This window comes from Caloenas nicobarica, chromosome 3 (genome assembly GCF_036013445.1).
Source record: "Caloenas nicobarica isolate bCalNic1 chromosome 3, bCalNic1.hap1, whole genome shotgun sequence".
NCBI lineage: Eukaryota > Metazoa > Chordata > Aves > Columbiformes > Columbidae > Caloenas > Caloenas nicobarica.
In genome coordinates this window covers 120670625-120686353 of record NC_088247.1, presented here as the reverse complement: position 1 = coordinate 120686353, position 15729 = coordinate 120670625, and the positions used below count along the sequence as shown (strand labels likewise).

General features: G+C 38.4%; 1 protein-coding gene across 5 annotated transcripts in view; it reads right to left on the bottom strand.

The window, feature by feature from the left end:
• Positions 1 to 15729, bottom strand: part of CCDC88A (coiled-coil domain containing 88A) — a 64907-nt gene that overhangs the window by 9437 nt on the left and 39741 nt on the right. For 3 of the 5 annotated variants that reach the window (XM_065630720.1, XM_065630719.1, XM_065630717.1), the window contains exons 18-31: positions 14076 to 14217; positions 13275 to 13451; positions 12606 to 12767; positions 9574 to 9851; positions 9224 to 9367; positions 8448 to 8634; positions 7923 to 8068; positions 7196 to 7288; positions 6791 to 7005; positions 2710 to 2793; positions 1488 to 1691; positions 1111 to 1182; positions 481 to 567; positions 58 to 138 (exon numbers count right to left, since the gene is read on the bottom strand). In XM_065630720.1, coding sequence (XP_065486792.1) covers positions 58 to 138; positions 481 to 567; positions 1111 to 1182; positions 1488 to 1691; positions 2710 to 2793; positions 6791 to 7005; positions 7196 to 7288; positions 7923 to 8068; positions 8448 to 8634; positions 9224 to 9367; positions 9574 to 9851; positions 12606 to 12767; positions 13275 to 13451; positions 14076 to 14217 — 2072 coding nt within the window. The remainder of the gene's footprint in view (positions 1 to 57; positions 139 to 480; positions 568 to 1110; positions 1183 to 1487; positions 1692 to 2709; positions 2794 to 6790; positions 7006 to 7195; positions 7289 to 7922; positions 8069 to 8447; positions 8635 to 9223; positions 9368 to 9573; positions 9852 to 12605; positions 12768 to 13274; positions 13452 to 14075; positions 14218 to 15729) is intronic. The other 2 variants (XM_065630721.1, XM_065630718.1) reach the window with 1 other exon arrangement.

Here is a 15729-nt window from a genome sequence, read left to right as displayed (position 1 = left end):
ACCTTAGAGAGACAATAACAGAAAGGGAGGATGTCCATAAGTTCACCGAGAGCGTACCTTTGACTTCATGGAGCGAAGCGTTGTTATTGCTATTACTAGTGGACGTTCTGCCACTATCGAGGCTGGCTGGTCTGGAAGCTAAACGGACAATTCGGAGACACTGTGATGAACAAAATGGCACAGCAAGCGCCACGGTACCTACACGTTCTGGTGCCAGAACGCCCAGAGGCAGGAACCATGCACTATTTCACATGCCCACTGCCAACAAAGTGGTTTCTTAGAGATCAGAAAGCAAAGGGATTTCCAGGCAGCCCCAGAGGCCACTTGAGAAAAGGGCACGACAGGAACAGTGAGGTACGAAGGGAGGAAGAGAGAAAGAGAGTGTACATTTAGAACTGAAACGGGTCGGTTAGTGGGAAACCAGGGTTGACGGACGGAAGGATGGGCAGGCAGAAAGCTGCTCGTGATCAGGTCACTTACAACAGATCTGACAAGGAACCTTGCACATTGTTGAAATGCCACGAACAGGAGGAGCAAGAGCATCTGCACAGATAATGTCCTGTACTCCTATCCAATACAAGGGAAATGTGCTGTTACCGTCTTCAAAAACCTTTGCTGCTCATACTCATTTTAAGCGTTCACAGAAGAGTTAAAACTTCACTTCTAAATAATCTATGATAGCTTTCAATTCATGGATTTGCTTGAAGGAACAGTAATGATTTTATCAAATATAGTACATGACAAATTTAGGTTTTGCTGAACAATAAACATTGGAAAATCCGGCCAGATTTGGAAATATTTTTTGTAGAATTGGAATTATAACTCCTTTTATGTTACTATTAACTCCAAACAATTTTTTAAAGGGAAAATGTTTTGATCCTGTTCAGATGCACTTCACAGATACTTTCTACTAGAGATACAGAACATCTATCTGATGCGGTCGTTAAGAAAGAAAATAGCAATCTGAAGAAATGACACTGTACATTGAAGAGATACACAAAGCACAGAAAACATGCTCACTTGTAACGATGACATTCACTTTTTTTTGCAAACCTCACTAACATTCACATAATATATCTGTAATTAATTTAATTAAAGTTCACATCTTACCATGAACTCTTGATCCTGTACTAGAATCATCACTAATACCTTGCGGACTTACATCTTCAAAGGATGTAGTATCTATACACAGAGACATAAAATAAGATGTAAAATAAAAAGAAAGTATTATTGGAATATTTATCATCTGTAAAACAGACTAAAATATTTTTCAAATGAATCCATTTTTACTTAGGTAACATTCTGTAGGAAAAATGCTGAAACATTTTATAACTGCAGCAATTAAAACTATTCAGTACCTTAGCACTGCGACTCGATTATTAAGATTGCTTTTGGCTGAAAAACTTAAAACACAAGTCAAACCAATACTTATATGACATTGCTGTTACACACAGTCACATCACGGTGCAAAAAGCTTCTACCTATACCTTTATTATTTAGCAACTGCTTGGATCTGAAGCCTGCAGAAGAGTTGCCAGCTGCAAAGTTGATGGCTGTGGTAGAGAAGGCCAGAGCTCCCAACTCCTTCCTCCTTTTACCCGCAGATATATCATCAGGACCCTCCAGATGCTCAGAACTACCTGTCCATTGTCCTCCTGCCAGGACCATGGACTGCACCAGGTCATTCATGGCTGGGATGCAAATGAGAGCAAATGATCAGCATGGGCAATGTATTTGCTTCGGTTCTTATTCTGTATTGCAAATCATCTGACAGTTTTCTAAGCGTTAAAGCGCATTGAGGGCTGGAAGATAAAGACACAAGATCATCCGCGTTACGACATGCAATCAGCTCAATGAATGAGAAGTGGGGTAAGGCAGAGACTTCTTTCAGCTCCGTATGGTTCTTAAAACTCATTTTACCAGGTATTATTGCCATGCTTGCGCTGCAATGATACGTAATATCTATGTTAGAAGCCTTGATATACTGTTGGTAATGATCAAATGGGATGAAGAAAGTGGGCAGAGGTGCTAATACGATATAATGTCAACAATGATATGGGATCCTTGTACAGTGCAGGTTACTGCAGGGATACTGTATCTTTTAGAGTAACAAATAAAAGGATCTGAGAAAGATGACATCTGATGATATTCACCTTTACTTCACAAAACTAGAGAAAACTGTCCACCCCTCATTAAAAAAATCAAATCAAATAAATCAATACAACGTTTTGGCAACAGGAACTGGTGAACACTTGAAGAATGACAGACCACCACACAGCCTTGCACCATCTTCTACGCTTTCTTTAAATACAAAATTACAGTGATTTCTTAACGAAAGGCTTATGAAATGTGTAATTTGGGACCATTTAGGTTAACACAGTGCACTGTAAGTTTATATACACATAGAGACATGTGTATATAGACAACTGTGTATACAAGTATATGCAACCACAATGCACTGAATATATATATATATATGTATGTGTGTTTGTGTGTGTGTACGTGCACATATATAAAGTATTCAGTGCCAAGGTTTGAAAAAAAATTAAAAAGAAGAAAAAAAGCTCCAGCTCCTTGTATCGTAGCAGGACTCGCACACTGCAAAATAGGAGGAAAAATAACAGCGCAGTCCAGGGAGAGGTTAGTGAAAAATTAGTAATGAAGCCAGTGTAGCCATTGAAAAGAAGCTGAACTGTCATAAAGTCTTACACATGGAGCGACGGTAGAAGGCCTTCATTTTGTCTTTTTCCTTCGGTCTGTTCCTCAAAAAGGGCAGTCTTTTCAGTGCAACCACTTTTATGTCATAGCATGAGGAAAAACGGAAACAGGGAAATGAAAGAAAAAAAGGGAGAAGAACAGATGGAAGTTAAATGTTGAAACTAAGGACAGAAATGAATGTCTGAGCTTAAGCTATGTATGCTATGCTAAAAACTATCATTCTCATGCTTCTGTGTGACAATGAGATATGAAAACTACACTGAAATATGAAAACTGCACTATGAAAACTTCAATATACTCAGAAACACACCAAAAATAATGGTGAAGAGTGTAACACAGTTTGAAAGATCTATACTGCCAAGCTCGAGAAAAAAATCAATGTAACTTCTCTGCAGACAATTATAGAAATTGACAATTACATAGGTTTTACTGTGAAAAATAACATTTCGTGAACATAAAGAAAAATGTGAAGCAAAAAAAGCTTAAAATGAAAGCAACTCTAAGTACAACTTCTACTTTAAACGATGTTCACATCATTCTGTTTTGAGATTTATAACTTTTGTAATTTTTTGCCCCGCATTTCTAGTAGGACACAATCTTTTATCAGACTTGTTACATTTTGAGCTCATTAATAATTTGGGTCATCTACTGTCTTGTGGAAAAATTACATGGACCTTATGTTCAATCTACTGTTCGTGTGCAGTGAATTTAACATTCTACTGAAATAATCCACTTCAAATCTGTAATGAGAAAAATAAAATCTAGATTTCTTGTCTGGAATGATATACACCAAATTTTTTAGCTGAAAAAAATACCAAAAGAGAAAATACCAAAGGCTAGTGTTGCTGTAACATTTTGGGAGGGCTAAGAGGAAAAATCAAGATAATATCAGGAAACAGAGTTAAAATCACAAATTGTATTAAAAGATGGAGGAGGGGGAAATCCCAAGTGAATCTTGTTCAAGTGCAAGAAAAGAAAGGCACGTGTGCTACCTATGTAAGACAGGAGCACACCAAGTACAATTTCACCTTGGAATTATTCACTATGTAGGCATACAGATATCTTTGATTATGTACATATATTTGTAGGTACTTCGAAATAACTTATTGTTTTTCCTCAGATAATAAAGCTTTCCTTCTCTTATAGATCCTGAGGCAGTAAGCCAGAACCAACATCAACTCAGACACTCACGGGCTTAAAAAAAGCAGAAAGGTGGGTAAATCGCCCATAAAGGAGCCGTGCATGTTGTATGGCTAATTGTATATCAAATACATAGCTTGGAACAGCCCCCCGCCAAAGGATTATGAGGCACAGCACTGGACTAAGTTTCTAGCAGGTAAATAATAGATCACTTTTAACACTAGTGGCAAACCAAAAAGGTAATTCTGTTCTATTTCTGCTACTTTTCATCAGCGTTGTGCAACACGATTCTTTTGTAACTTTTCTAATCCTTTATAGACAAGATAACTCATCCTCTTAATTAAAAATGCCCACCCTAATCCTATTAAAAAGTAACCAGAGGATGGCTGAGAATCATTGGAGTCATCTGTGATTCGCATTCATTGACACAGATCACCTCCCAAAGGGCTGATTTCTGGCTGTACCACACAGAAAACTCCACCGCAACTACTCGCATCCTGAAATCCAACATTGAAACCTGTCCTCTGGTAAAATGCAGCCTCCTTGAGACACCACTGGAGCAATTTCTGAGGAGAACATGACTAAAGAAAGCTCTTGTGGAAAAATACTGGAATGGCAGAGCGACAGCACAAACAAACAGGAAGCCACAAAGTTCGGCTTGGGCAGATTTAGGTTCTTTACACCTTTTAAAAATGTGGTGGTATGAGGATTATTTTGCTCTTAGTAACCATCTACTCAAAGAATTCTAGTTACAATTCATTAACTTTCCTTTCTCTTTTCAGTATTCTATGAACGTGTCCTTGCTTTACGAGCTGAGAATGAATGATGAGCATTGGAGAATTCCTCTACTGATAGGAAATCTCCTGGTTTGTAATTCCCCTCCTGTTGGCCAGAAATACTCCGGGGAATTCTGTATGGCGAGTACTGAAATCCTCAAATCATTCTGTTCATGCACACAAGAAAATGTTTTGCTAATAGAAAATGAAGCCTAATACACTTCTTTTACTTCCGCTGTGAGACGATGTGTCTGCTATTTAAAGGTGTTACAGGGGAGGAAACCTATGCATCTCCAAAATCCCTTTCTGTCAGATCCCCTGTCCTCTGCCTTTTGCGAACAGCACCGATGAGTGCCAGCGCCTGCGACGTGGGGATGGAAGCCGCTTCTCTCTGGCCTCCTGAAGGACACGCAGGACATTTCACCTCAGCAGTTCCCGCTGGAACCACCGTTCCCAGCCGCAGGAGATCAGGGGGGACCAGAACTTGTCTCCTCCCAGACCCAAAACTGCGGTACCCGAGCATCGGCAGAGACAGGCGGCAACTTACAGCTTTTCTCTTTCTTGTAGCTTCTTCCAGCAGAAGCCGCTATGGCCAAGGCACTTCTTACAGAAAAGAAAAGAGCCACAGGATCGTGGTATTTAGGATTTACAGTCAGAAGAAACAGACTGCAAAATACGCACCATTACTGGTACTTCTCACGCTGTGATATTAACTTTGTAAGACGCACTACAATTGTCAGCGTTGAACTGGCAACTAATTCATCCGAATTCTATCAAAACCTGTGGTTTCCATGGCGACATGCGTAATGGAGGAAGGTCAGGATCCAGACTTAGATCAGCCTTTCCAGTTTGTGGATAAATACACTGAGATTAAGAGGAACACGAACAAGGTCCACGGAGTAGAAAATTAACGAGGTCTGCACAATTTCCAACCTCTGTTGAGGGTCGGCCCCCGGCACTTCAAGCACAGCTCCAGCAGGCGGGTAACCGCACGCTACAAGGTCCCAAGCGTCATGCAAAGAAAACTGTCACGTACAAAAGCCCTTCCAGAACATGGAATTGTTGACAGGGATGCAGATGGTGTGAACCAAAGCGTGCACACTCCCGATTCAAACTAACACACTTGCAAACACACCACTACGGCTTCAGCCACTCGGCAGTTCCACCAGACTCCCACTTCAGATGTAAAAGCAACAGTTGCTTTTTTCAAAATTCAAAAGTAGCTGGTTTGAACTTTAATGGACCCTCACACTGAAAAACACTAAGGTTCCCAAATTGACAGGTTAGCAAAAGCGGTAAAATGTATCCTTGAACTTGCTATTTTCTTCAGTTATTAAAGAATCACAAATCTGATTTTAAGTTTCCCTGCATGTTTTTTTTTTTACTTTGACCAAGCTTCTGCAATAAGCACAGAATTTAAAAAAATCACCATCATGGCTTTAACACAGCGAATTCATAGCTGGCAGAAAAAACAGAATATGAATCTGCTGTCTTTAGACACCCAACATTAAATTTTAAAAAAAGTATTGCAAAGATTTTAAGTGAAGGTTAATACATATGTATTCTGATGCTTTTACACGCACAGCCAAAATGCTTCTGGTGCATAATTATTAAACAGAATCATTCCACCCTGATAACTTGGCTGTAATACCATCTCTTAAGTTGTGAGAAACCAGGCAGTTTATGGTTCATGCCAAGAGTGGATAACAAAAAATATAGATCCGAAATGTAAATGCTGCACAGGAGCTGGCCTTCCATGCTGTGGGCGTCCTAACGCAACGGCTGTCGGGCTCTTCCAAGGTCTGCAAATTGTGTCCGGAATATTCCATCTATCCACACCTCTGGAACTCTGCTCAGGCTCCCTCTCAGTCCCTTAACTCTCAGCTTTAGGGTCAGTAACAATTCACGTCTTTTTAACACTCACAGTTACGGGAATGCTAAAAACTAGCTCCTGCCCAAACACTCAGGAGTTTGCAAGAAGTCAGTATAAATCTGGCATTAATAAAGGAATTCAGGCTTCTTTCCTAAAGACTTAAATTCTCTTTAAAAATCCTCCACAACGCATAGCCTTTTCCAGCCCCTCTTCATTTTTAATCATATCAAAAAGGCATTTAGCCACCGATGATTAGAAGAAACAACTGTTTTGCAGTACTCACTACTACTCTTTTTGGTGCCCAAGGTCTGCCCGTCCTCCAGCGAGTTGGAGCCCACGGAGGAGCTGTCCTGGCTGTCCTGGTGGGGCAGCTGCAGGAACCCCTCGCTGGACTCAGAGCGCGTCGGCGTCAGTGTCACGGACTTCAAACGTTCTCGATTAACATCCTTCTTAGATTTGATCAGTTTCCTCATTTTCAGAGTGATCCAGTTGCCCCTCCTGTTATCAACGACACAGTACGTTTATAACAAGTTACTTATGACTTCAGACTTTTCCTAATTTGTATGCAAGAACACAGACATGATTCTGCTCCCCCGAAGTTTAACAAAATCTTGATTTTCAGCTGGAACAAGTGAAACTACGTCAGCTTTTATATGTGTGTTTATTTTTATATCATGTTCATCAGTACCTTCTTGGTGGAGATGGTTCATAAAATTTATACTGATCCATTATCTTCTCCTCCAGTTTCTCCTTCTGTCGCCTTAGTTCATTTAGCTTGTCACTGTCAACAGAAATTAATGATAATGTATGTTTCAAAAATGTATGTATAATGTGTGAGTAGCATGTTCCTTTGGGTATCAGTTATCTGAAAGTTGTCACTTTTCATGAGGAATTCTTACATAACACTTGTTTCTTATTGAAAAATCAAGAAAGAGATACAACAAACAAGCAGTCTTACATTTCACATTGACATAAAATTGAAAAAAATCCATTTGCCTATATTAAACAACAGAATTTTCCCCTTTTTTGAAATAATAATAAAATGCCTATAGGTTCTAACAGAATCATTTAGACAAGCACATTTTCTCTTCTCTCAAATTCACTAAAAAAGTTTACAAATAAATCTAGGAACTTTGTCTGTAGCAGAATGAGGAATGAATAACATTATGATTCCTCATTTGCACCATCAGTAATGAACGCATTGCACTGAACCTTTAGAACTAAAAATATGATGCTTGTAGTTTGAGTTATCTGCTTTTCACAAATCATTAAAATTTTTATTTGAAAAGGAGAAACATCTCAGGAGTAGCACACATGTTTATTGCTATAAAAAACAGAAGTGTTGGGGTTTTTTTTAAAGTATAGGTATTAGCGTAATGCCCTAACCACAGTAATTTCATTGTTTTAAAACTCACATGTACTGCCTTTGCTCTACATGGAAGAGATCCTTGCTTTCCATATTCTGCTCAAGTAATGTTCTATTCTGTAGCATTAATGTCTGAATTTGATCTAGCAGATGTCTGTTCTCCTCTTCCAGATTTCCTTTAAGCTGGCTAAGCAGCTGTTAAAATACATGAAATGGTACATGCATATATATGAGAGCATATTATACATACAGATAATGAGATTAGAAAGAAAATTTAGGTCTACAAAGGATTCTCGCAGTCAAATCAAACAGAAAACTTAAGTAAATTCTGACTCAACTGATAAAAGCCTCTTCGATGCTTTAAATAACTTACAACAGTTTACCTAACACATGAGCCCCAATTTTTGTATTTCCTGTACAATAGGCAAATTAATTTGTCTTCAGACCCACTTCATTATCTATAAACCAAACGACAAATTCTCAAGCACTTCGTATCATTTTATGAATCTACAAATACACTTATATAAACATTACAATGATACCAGTCATGAAAAACAGCAGAATTCTCACATACCTCACATTGATTATTGAGTTTTGTTGACGTAATATCCAGTTGTTGGTACTGTTCTTTGAGTTTAGAAAACTCAGCTTCTAATCGTGTTTGTTCTAGTTTGGAATTGTTCAATAACGTTTTCAAATTCTTGTGATCAGTTTGGAGAACTTCATTCTCTCTCAAGAGCTGACTGTATGTATGAGTGAGCCTGGAATTAAAAGGCACCATAAAAGAATACATGAGATAGAAGGAAATGTGTTCATTACTCACATTCCCTCTGAAACATGAAATTTCCAAGGCTCTTCCATAGAATACAGAGAATAATTTCTTACTGTCGCATACTGTAGGTAAGTCATCTCTTGGTCTAATTTTCTTAGGTAAGCACTCTGCCTTTTAGCCAAACACTCCAGGTTCTCCATATGTTTAGAAATAAAGCAGGATTTCTAAACGTGGACATCACAGCTAGTTTTAAGATGTCACTTTCCAAAATACAAGAATCTTATCAAAACGGTTAGAATTTCTTGCCAACACAGAAGAGTAAGGAAACAGGAATAGCTCAAACTTGGGTGATCACGGAGGCTGCGTAGATTTGTCCCTGCCACGTCCCTTTCTAAAAACAACCCCCAATTCCTCCTGACCCTCCTCACACCCCGAATGCAGGAGGCGTTTATTTACGAGCCTCCAAACTGCAGCATCAGGTATTAAGAAATGTGATCGGATATCGTACACCACTTGTTTAGCCTGTTCTGGCAAGTGCTCAGAGCCCTACTGACAGACACAGCAGGTTTCTGCGTTACCTTTCATTTTCATCACGAAGTTTTTTATACTCTGTTGCCACTGTTTCATGTTTTTCATTTTGCTGCAGCATTTTCTCCTGTTCTACCTTGAGTACTTTCTCCAGTTCCTCCAGCTGCACTTTCTGTTTCAGCAACTGATTGTACCTGCAAACAAAAATCATATTTAAGTTTCTTTTTCTTGGAATGATAACAAAATATGGAATATTTTTAAAAGGTGATCTTTTGAGGTTTTAAGATCTTAATGTTATATTTAAGTAACATTAATTTTATTCATACAAGTTATACATTGTTTTTTGCTTTTTGCTCAGGAATTGCAGACTCTAATTTTAGTCATGAATATTAGTATTTACCTATCTTCTAAGTCCTTGTGCTCCACCTCCAGGTTTTTGTGTGCAGATTTAAGACTTCCATGTTTAGCTATCAGAGATTCAAACTCGGAAGCTTGGCGTTCGTGCAGGTGTTCCAGCTTTTCGTGGTCTTTGAGAAGTGAATCATACAAGGACTTCAGGTCCTCCCGTTCCTTGAGCACACACTCGTTTTCGTTTTCTAAAGCAGACTGCTGGATCAGCAGTTGTGCATTCTGATTCATCAGAGATGTACTTTGAGAATTAAGGGTGGAATTTTCAACCTGCAGTCATAAACATTTGACAAGAGTTGCAAATTAATTTCCTAGTTTGGATTATCTTGTCTATCTCCTCCTATGGAAAGATTTCTTCAGTTTAACCCTTACCATCTTAGCAACCTTCTAGTCGTTCCATCCCGTGATAACCTTTAAAAGGGAATACTTTTTTTCTTGTATCCCAACAGACAATTTCAATTCAACATACTCCAAGAATATTTTTACAGCAGTACTACAAGAACACACAAGCATATGCTTAAATAGACACAGGGAAGGGGGGAGGAATCAAATTATTATTTGCCTTCAAATATCTGATAAAGTGCTATCCTCATGTCACATAAGCCAAATCTGTGACGCAAATAAAATAAAATGAACTGTCCTACAGCCATTTAAAAAAAAAAATCTTTATTGTACAGACTCTGCTGTCACCATAAAATCCTTATTGTACCCACGTATCTTTTACAATGGGACTTCAAAGAGTAGCAGCCATTTAACAGAGAGAAAGGGAAATAAAATAACGGCACCTGGAAGGAAATACCCGTGTTCTGTTTTACTGAGGAATTGCCACTCGTGGTTATTTTCCAACACCAGTAATGTCACTTGATCACTTTTTGTATGTGTTTCGAGATCTGCTGGAAAGTACTCTTCCTGTAGAAGAGTATGATTTCTCCAACAATTATGTCAGAACAGTATTAATATATGAAAGCCTTCAACATTAGACAGATTAAAAAAAAAATTAAAAAACCAAAACAAACAAACAAACCAACCAACCACAAAACAAACAAAAAAACCCACCACAAAACAAACACCACCACCACCAACTTTACTTTGTGTGCTTCTGGAAAGATTAACCTAATCTAATCCTTCGATATCTTAAAGAGCTGATAATACCCAACGTGCTTGTCATGTGACCTGTGTTAGGATAGTTCCCTTCTCTCTCCTATTCATGAGATGAAAACCACAAACCACTGAGGCTTCTCATACCCTCAGGGTATCTATTAAGGAAAAAAAAAAGAAAAATAAAAGAACTCTCTCACTCCAGTGCACACTGTAACTAAGGAATAAATCCCTTTCTGCTGGAACTGCAGCATTCTTTGTTCCAGATGAGAAAGCCAAACCTTTTGCTGGAAATGAAGTCATGTCTGATGGCAAGTGTGTGCTCTGAAACTGCCCCGACGGAATTCCCTGTTGGATTTAGCACAGAATTCCCAGTTATCCTTTAAGACATCACTTCTCTTGTGTGTTCCTTATGGTATCAGAAGGAATAGTAGAATTACAGTTGCCTAAGAACAGTTTTGACCTAGTCCACATAGATCGGCTTACTTTGCATTTCAGATTCAGCCAATAGTTAATGACTCTTATTTTCGTGAACGTATTTCAGGTTTCATTTTGATTCAGAGTTGTCCTGCAACTTGCCTGAAACTATGAGCAAAGCAGCTGAACTCTCAAGGAAGAAGAACTCCCTTCCTCAGCTTGTTGGGTATAAAATCATTCAGTCATCCCCAGCAACAGAAGCTACATTGCTTGGTGAGGTTCAGCACACAAAAAGGAAAAAAAGAAGAGCAGAAAATGCTTCCTCCTCCCAATTCACTGCCTCGACACTTTCAAATCTCTGCAGTTAATTCATCTTCCAGGTCTATCAGATGGGAAAGGCCTGTGCTGTTGTGCAATTCATGAGTCAAAAAAGGAACTACATAGATATTCCTGTTTTTTTGACACAAGGTATTACAAAAACTCAGAGAGTTCTGAATCCCAGAGATACACCCTCATCTGTTGGACACGGTGTATTTCCATGCCCACGTCCGCTCATTTCTGACGACGAGAGGAGACCCAGTGTTGTGTTTTGCCCATAGGCTTCCTGGCCACCAAGGGGAGCCCTGTGCACTCGTTCAATTGAACACGGTAGAACAGCTCATCTGTGGCGCAAGTGCGTTCTCCCTTCCCCAAAGGGACAGGATGGAACTGGAGGCATCCACAAAACGTGTTATTTGTTCACTTTTCAAAGACTCCTTCATTCTGATTCCCATCCACCCCCCATCACTTCTGACATTATTTACTATTTCTGCTGAATTGTGGACTTTGTGTTCCCTCTTTAAGTAGTTTTGACTCTTAGAGCTCCAAAAACCATTTGATCCACTAACATTTATCAGAGAAAAAAGTTACACCTGTGTTTTGGCCATAAAAGCTGCAAGATTTTGTGAACAACCATTTTTACAATTTCCATGGTCACACATTACCTTTTTTGCCTCTGAATTATCTGAATTCAATCTTCACATATTTATTTAGTTTTCAAAGGCTTTTTCCCAAGTCTTCCGTACTTACTAACATCTTTATTTTCCTGTTAGGTATGGCTTTTTTTTTTTTTAACTCTACTTATAAAAATAGGCAAAATACTAAATTTATTAGAGTCTCTTTGGACACGCTATTTCCTTGACCTAATTTAGAAGTTAAAAATAAGTTTAAAAAATGATCTTAGGAGACTGGGTAAGAGAATCTACTTTACTACTAAGTATAAAGCCAAGAATTTAAATTGGACAAATGTGAAAGATTAAAACCGACTTCTAGAAACATTATTATTGATCAGCAAACAAAACATTACTTGACTGCTTTTAGTGCAGATGATTTGCACATTCCTTTCTTTTCCATGTCTATACCAGAAGCAAAGTGTGACTTGCAACACATTATTGCCATTAGCTTTAAAGCTTTCAGTTGGAAAAACGTCCAATTGATTTTATTTTTGAAAGCAAACCAGGTAAATATTACCTGCAGCTTGGCATTTTGAGTTTGTAGAGTGGTATTTTGTTCTTGTAGAGAAACGGTCTGTCTCTGGAGTGCAAGGATCTGAGCCTGCAGATTGCTGTTCTGGGTCTCGAGTTGCTTTAATTGTGTCTTCAGCGCTTGTTTCTCTGCCTGCAGTGTTGCGTTCTTCAAACATTAAAAAAAGAAAAAAAAGAAAATTTCAGTTCACAGCTGTTTACTGAACTTCAAGACCAAAACAAACAAAGCATCATGACTTTGCAGAGATTTACAGGGTGGAATAAAATCACCTTATATAACAAAGTAACGCACGGTGATATTATCCCTACAGGTTAGGACTGAAAAAATGAGTAACTAATATTGTACCTATGGAGATATAGGAGAAAAATCTCCATGACTCATGTAAGTCAAGATTATATAAGAGGGATTTAAGAGATATTTGTAGATTCAAAAGGGCAAATTCAGGTTTCCACATTTCCTTTTAAATGCCGCTCAAGTGCTTTGCAGCATTCCTCAGAGCAAAGCCTGGCTGCTTCATAAACTTCATTTCATTCACATTCTGCTTGGTACATAAACCAGGTGATAAACTGCATACTTTCTTAATACTCTCCTTCGTATTACTGGAACAGCTCACGACAAACAATTAAAATCAAAATAATACTTAGAACATCTTACGTTCCTTTCCACTTCGATTAACCTATCTTTAACTTTCAATAATTCTCTAGTAGTTTCCTGATTTTCTTTCTCCCACTTATTGACAGACTGATTTTCTTCTCCACTTCTCGGAGGGGAATTCTGAACCATTCGTTCCTCTTCTTGTCTTTGCTTGAGAGCTTCATAGTTCTTTTTCACCTGAAATTATTTAGGGCAACTTACATTAGGTTTAGAATTTTCCATATCCTAGTTTATCACATGACCATACCACTTTTCAAAGAACAGAAAGTGCTACCTTACTTTATTTGTAAATTTGCTTTTTGTATGTTTCAGGAGATGACGCACAAATTATTTATACATATAGAGAGCTTAACCCTAACAAACACTTGTCTAACAGGAAAAGACCTCTATTTTCTGTTTTATTTCAGTGCTCTCAACTGTATCCCCCAACTTTTATAATAAAGTCCTACAACCAAGGAGACCATATTTCTTTTTTTTACCAGTGCACTCAGGCTGTTCAAGGTAGATCAGAAAATGTAACTGAAAACTACTACTTTTGGTATCCCAAATCAAATCAACTTCAGACCATTTATCCACCTAAAATATTCAATGACCAATTAATAAACTCAAAAACTTTTCATGTGGTTTCTGCACTGGGTCTTTATTACTGGAGCCTTAAAAATCAGCCATACCTTTGTCCTCCTTTACATTACGTGAACAATGCTCATCTTTTGCCGTCTTACACAAAAGGTCAAGCGTAGAAATAACACTAGCTGGTATAGCAGTAATTTAATCTTACAGAAAAAAGGTCATTCTCCTTACTGTTTTAAGTTCCTGACGGAGCTGCTGGTTTAAATTTGTTGATTCTTCTAAACGAGCCTCCAAAGCAGCAATTTTTTCCTCTTTTATTTCAAGAGACTTCTTAAGTGTGGATTCTAATTTTGACTCCAAAAGCTTGTATCTACTGATCAAAACACACAACAAAAAAAGTCAGTATTTCAAAAAAATTATTTCAGGTATTTAAATTCTAAGATGTTCTGAGAGGGTACCCTCATAGTTACATTCAAAAGTGCCTGTGTGCTGACTCTAATCAAAAGCATGAAGACACCTCAGTATTAATATCCATTTGTTTAAAACAAAGAGAAGACAGTAGTCAAAAATATCTTTGAATCCTTCTTTTAAGACGTATTAGACATACAAACAGCCCTGTTCAGCACAGCAGGAGGGTGCTGGCTTGATCTGGATCGGCAGTGGCTGTGATGACAACACTCTTCCTTTTGGCTCCACTCCAGCGAATCCAGCGGGGACCTGAACTAAATTAGAATGTGAAGTATTTGGAGAGCAAGATTTTCATCATTTTCCATTTCCTGGCAGCTCACAAAGAGGAGGAGGAGGAGGAAGGAGAGGAGCACAGCACTTTGCAGGTGCACACTCATTGGATGGATGAATGTGCAAATTGCTCGCTCAGCCCAGCTGCTGATATTTTAGGACTGTTACCACTCCTGATGTAGAAAGCTTTTTTACCTTATTTTTTACCATATTTAACAAGATCGTAAGGCACCTAAAAAATCTAAACTGCATATTTTGAAGAGAAGTGGTCAGGTTTATAATACATCCATTTAGTACAGTATCTCCTTTTTAGAAAATACGGAAAACCACACTAATTAATCACTTTTACGCAGTTCAGTAACTGTACAAGTGCTGAGAATCTGGAAAACACCCCACTTCTCCCCACAGCAGGGTGAAATAAAACAAACCACTAATATCCCCCTTTTCCATCTTGACTGCCGAAGAATCTATCAGCTTAGTGAATGGAATAGATTGCAAGAGACTCCTGAATGAACAACAGCATTAGATCCAGTCAGGAACTGGAGCAGAAGACCAATGGTAAGGAATTAAGCAGAAAGCTGTCCAGCCACATCACGGAGGAGGATAAAAATCCTAGATTTTAAGGTATGACAAGTAATTCGCAGGGACTTAAGAAAGAGGAGGCAGTCTGTGACCAGTAGAACAGATAGCATTTCATCTTCTCGAGCTGACGCATATCTTCAGCTACAAATAAGAATTTGTGTTACCGAAAAGTTATACAATTACGTAGAAAACAGAGAAGAAAACGACTAATAGCAAAGACCAAATATCTGGTTTCCTTTTGAACACCTAATAATGAAAGATGGTATAAATCTTCTAATATCACTGAGATTTGAATATTTCAGATTCAGGGTCAAAATCCACAAACCTCTCTAGAGACGGCAGCCATTTGAAAGGCAAGAGAAAATGGGAAACACTTCAAAGTTGCCTCATCAAACATGGTCAGTGTAAAGTGCTTATGCTTCAACTGAGCTCAAGGATCAGTTCTTCTTTCTATGGTGTATTCACCTACGGACAAACCACTGTGTGCTACACAGTGATGTTTAAATAGGAAGAAATCACACCAGTCAAAGTTCTGAGGGCTTTTCTTGACAGAAGTCCTCATCTG